Raw genomic sequence first — 5,000 nt, forward strand, 5'->3', positions numbered from 1 at the left:
TTTCTTTCTTTCTTTCTTTCTTTCTTTCTTTCTTTCTTTCTTTCTTTCTTTCTTTCTTTCTTTCTTTCTTTCTTTCTTTCTTTCTTCCTCTCCCCTCCCTCTTTTAAACAAAAATCTACCACAACACTAAGGACTGGATGGTGTTTTTACCTTTTTTTTCATTCGTATGGATATAGGTTGTGAGTGAACGCCGATATTACTCCGTGCGGGGAAAAAAGGATGAAGAAAATTGAGAAAATTCTGAGAAATATCGATTCTTCGTGGGTTTCTGACCTCGGGGATGAAAAAGTTTTCGCAAACGTCAATCACAGATATTTTCCCAAGGGACAAAATGTCTCCTGGCATCATAACGGCATTTATCATTTTAACTAGCTGCTCTTATTCAGAGTCTGCTACGTCTGCCAATATCAAGGAACACACGCACACGTACACGTTCATAGCGTACATAAAAAATTTGAATACGTAGGATGACGTCATCCAAACACACACGCATGCACATGTACACACTACTCATTACCCACTTACTCACCTCACTCACCTCACTCACCTCTCTCTCTCTCTCTCTCTCTCTCTCTCTCTCTCTCTCTCTCTCTCTCTCTCTCTCTCTCTCTCTCTCTCTCTCTCTCTCTCTCTCTCTCACTCTCACTCTCACTCTCACTCTCACTCTCACTCTCACTCTCACTCTCACTCTCTCACTCTCTCACTCTCTCACTCACTCACCCACTCACTCACTCACCCACTCACTCACCCACTCACTCATACGTACTCAAGACATAAAGTCAAACCTAACAGATAACATATCACACACAGCGCGATAACCAATCTTTTACACCAAGAATTGCTTGAAAAAGATAGTACTCCAACATCGATCAGCAATGCTACGTATCGATTAGCCGTTCCCGTCCCAATAACTACAAATCGAAACCGGACAACACGACATGAAACTGTCTCCTCCTTGACACACACGATTCACATTAGTCTGTCTGCCCCCCCCCCCTCTCCCTCCCTCCCTCTCTCTCTCTCTCTCTCTCTCTCTCTCTCTCTCTCTCTCTCTCTCTCTCTCTCTCTCTCTCTCTCTCTCTCTCTCTAATTCCTCTCGCTCTCTCTCTCTCTCTCTCTCTCTCTCTCTCTCTCTCTCTCTCTCTCTCTCTCTCTCTCTCTCTCTCTCTCTGACTCACCTCACTGTGTGTGTGTGTGTGTGCGTGCGTGCGTGTGTGTGTGTGTGTGTGTGTGTGTATGTGTGTGTGTGTGTATGTGTGTGTGTGTGTGTGTGTGTGTGTGTGTGTGTGTGTGTGTGTGTGTGTGTGTGTGTGTGTGTGTGTGTGTGTGTGTGTGTGTGCGTGTGTGTGCGTGTGTGTGCGTGTGTGCGTGTGTGCGTGTGTGCGTGTGTGTGTGTGTGTCTGCGTGTGCTACAAATAAATGGTCAAGATCTCCTTATCAGACATAGTTACACCATTTCGGTTGTCACTACGTCAGAGGGGGAACTGCTGACGAGTTCGAAACGTTGCGGTCTTATTCCGCTCATATTTCGACAGTTTCCTTTTTATCTAGAAATGCACGTTGCTGTGGTTGTGCCATTGTTTGTATATATCTATGTTTGCGTGTGTGAATGTGCTTCGGTATGTGCATATTTCCTTTTTTTTTTTTATTGGCATTTCCTTTTCATTATATATTTCTTTTAACTACACGCTGCTCTATTTTTCCACATCGTATCCTTTCTTTTATCCCTTTTTCATAAGCCACATGTCACATAAGTGCCACTAGCGGTTAAATCTATATGAGGCCAAACTTTGGAAGAGCTATCGTACTGATGGATACTTTAAAACAACTCTTAAAATAGGAAGGAAGAAAAAACATGATATTTACTAAGGGAAAGAAATTACGCGGTCACAACGAATAACAAGTAATAATAATAATAATAATAATAATAATAATAATAATAATAATAATAAATACGTAAATAAATAAGATACTGAACACACAAATCAATAAATAGTCAAATTTGTATTTTGCACCAGGCTCAGAAAACCTACGGAGAGCAATACCACACTTCAATATACCTAAGCTCTAGAGAAACAAAAATCCTCAGTGGAGCTTCAAGCGTCCTTTCCCACAAGACGTCCTCCAAAAATCTCTCTCAAAAGTGGGGCAAATTAGTCATTTTTTCATGCCTATGTGTCATTAAGGATACTTAGAACACGCTCCTAATACCCTTGTTAATTCATGAGCGCACAACATCAACTCGTGAATTCCCTCTTGACACAAACTGATTACAGAACGAATATCAGAAAATTAATAATGAGTGAGTGTCACGTTCTCAGACACAGCTTTTCCACTAATAATAAATACTAACTGTATACTCGTAATTTCAAAAAACTCTTTTCATAATCATAAATCACAGAATGAACGCTCTTTGCAACACACTTCGCATGAATCTTGCGGAATCTGTCCAATTCCCAGCTATTTATCTATTCGTTAATTCATCTAACTTTCCGTCAATTTATCCGTTTTTTTTTTTTTTTCTTCTTCACTTATCGTGTTTATCGCTACTCTAGTTGATCGCTCCTCTAGTTTATCGCTACTCTAGTTGATCGCTACTCTAGTTGATCGCTCCTCTAGTTTATCGCTACTTTAGTTTATCGCTACTCTAGTTTATCGCTACTCTAGTTGATCGCTCCTCTAGTTGATCGCTACTCTAGTTGATCGCTACTCTAGTTGATCGCTCCTCTAGTTGATCGCTACTCTAGTTGATCGCTACTCTAGTTTATCGCTACTCTAGTTGATCGCTACTCTAGTTGATCGCTACTCTAGTTTATCGCTACTCTAGTTGATCGCTACTCTAGTTGATCGCTACTCTAGTTGATCGCTACTCTAGTTGATCGCTACTCTAGTTTATCGCTACTCTAGTTGATCGCTACTCTAGTTTATCGCTACTCTAGTTTATCGCTACTCTAGTTGATCGCTACTCTAGTTTATCGCTACTCTAGTTGATCGCTACTCTAGTTTATCGCTACTCTAGTTGATCGCTACTCTAGTTGAACTCAGTTATCGCTACTCTAGTGATCGCTACTCTAGTTTATCGCTACTCTAGTTGATCGCTACTCTAGTTGATCGCTACTCTAGTTTATCGCTACTCTAGTTTATCGCTACTCTAGTTTATCGCTACTCTAGTTTATCGCTACTCTAGTTGATCGCTACTCTAGTTGATCGCTACTCTAGTTTATTGCTACTCTAGTTTATCGCTACTCTAGTTTATCGCTACTCTAGTTTATCGCTACTCTAGTTTATCGCTACTCTAGTTTATCGCTACTCTAGTTTATCGCTACTCTAGTTGATCGCTACTCTAGTTTATCGCTACTCTAGTTGATCGCTACTCTCGTACTCACCATTCGTCGCGCGGGTCGGGCAAGGATCGGTGGACGGAGATCATGTCCGAGACGTACTGGTTGAAGGCGTTGTTTTTCCATCCTTCGTCCACCTTCTTTTTGGTCTCAGGATCGAGGTCCTTCGGGAGCACCACGGGCTTGCCCATTTCTCCGGGGCCGTTGGGCTCCTGGGGAGGCAGGAGGACGCCTTGCTGGGGGTGCACCTGCTCGGGAGAAGGAGAGGGGAAAATGGGCTTAGTCAAGAAGGACTTCCTGGTCCTTTTGAGCTCGCTCGAGAGGAGGAGACGACGAAAAAATGAGATCATAATGATAAAATTTTCATTTTATTTGCTTCTCTTAAAATTCAAAGGACTTGCAAAACTTCTAAGAAGTAATAACAGGCTTAAAAGGAGGGTCTGCATACATCACAGGTCCAGGAAGGAGCCAGTGACCGCTGCCAGGAGCACGTGATCTGCCTTGCTCTGTAAAGCCAGGCTTTGAACAACGAACTTCCTTTCTACTCATTTTTTGGATGGACGCTCTTAACATAGGGATAAAGAATACAGGAAGGAGATGAAAAGGGAGAGGCAGACCAAGCAGTAACATTGGACGGGAACAACAAGGGAGGGAGGGAGGGAGGGAGGGAGGGAGGGGGAGGGGGAGGGGGAGGGAGAGGGGGAGGGGAGGGGGAGGAGAGGGAGGGAGAGGGAGAGGGAGAGGGAGAGGGAGAGGAGAGAGAGAGAGAGAGAGAGAGAGAGAGAGAGAGAGAGAGAGAGAGAGAGAGAGAGAGAGAGAGAGAGAGAGAGAGAGAGAGAGAGAGAACGAAACGCACGCTCATTCTGACCTCATGCGGCTCCTCCGTCTTGGTGTGCGTCTTGACCTCCGGCGGCGGCGGCTGCTTCTCGACGACGGCGGGCGCCCGCGGGTGCACGGGCGGCGGCGGCGGAGGCGGCTCCTTGACGGGGTCGTTGCGGATGATCTTGTTCTGTTCGTGGCGCACGTGCACGGCGGGCGGGAGGTCCATGGCGTCGCCCTTGTCCGCCTTCTCGGAGAGCGTGGCCAGGCTCACCAGCAGCCACAGGGCCGGCAGCGCCACCACCAGCTTGAGCAGCACGCCGCGCCGCCGCACCAGCATCGTCTTGATGAACACCATCCTGCTGCAGGAGGAGGCGGAGGATATGGAAGAGGAAGAGGAGGAGGAAGGGGAAGGCGGAGGTCCGCTACGGCCGCGTCGCGCCGCTCACTCTCGCGGGGACCTCCTTCCGGACACTTGGGGAGGTCGTGGAGTCGTTCCGTCCGGGCAGAGCGGAGGTCGTTCCCCTAAGCCGACAGACAGCGCTGCTGGTCGTCCCTCTCTCGGCTCTCAGGCGTCACCTGCGACACATCACTGCCACCTGCGGGAACAGAGGGGAGGGGGTGAATATCATTTTTACGCGTTCTTTTCTACTCTATTTCCACAACTTCTTTTCTAAATTATCTCATTATCATAGTCTTCACGTTACAGATGTAATCAAGAGCAAACAGATCAAACGGTTTAATTAAACTTCCGGTCGAGATGGAAAAGGAGTTAATTACATCACTCAGAATCTCATCATAAAAAACAAAAAAAACAAAAACAAAAAAAACATTGAGGTA

General features: G+C 45.6%; 1 protein-coding gene across 1 annotated transcript in view; it reads right to left on the reverse strand.

Annotated features, from left to right (window-relative positions):
- LOC125039884 (putative polypeptide N-acetylgalactosaminyltransferase 9) overlaps positions 1 to 5,000 on the reverse strand; it is a gene marked incomplete in the record, with an annotated part of 86,288 nt that overhangs the window by 59,389 nt on the left and 21,899 nt on the right. The window contains 2 exon segments of the mRNA XM_047634231.1: positions 3,387 to 3,589; positions 4,210 to 4,759. Coding sequence (XP_047490187.1) covers positions 3,387 to 3,589; positions 4,210 to 4,518 — 512 coding nt within the window.

The sequence above is a fragment of the Penaeus chinensis genome, chromosome 28, assembly GCF_019202785.1.
Source record: "Penaeus chinensis breed Huanghai No. 1 chromosome 28, ASM1920278v2, whole genome shotgun sequence".
NCBI classification, from domain to species: Eukaryota; Metazoa; Arthropoda; class Malacostraca; order Decapoda; family Penaeidae; genus Penaeus; species Penaeus chinensis.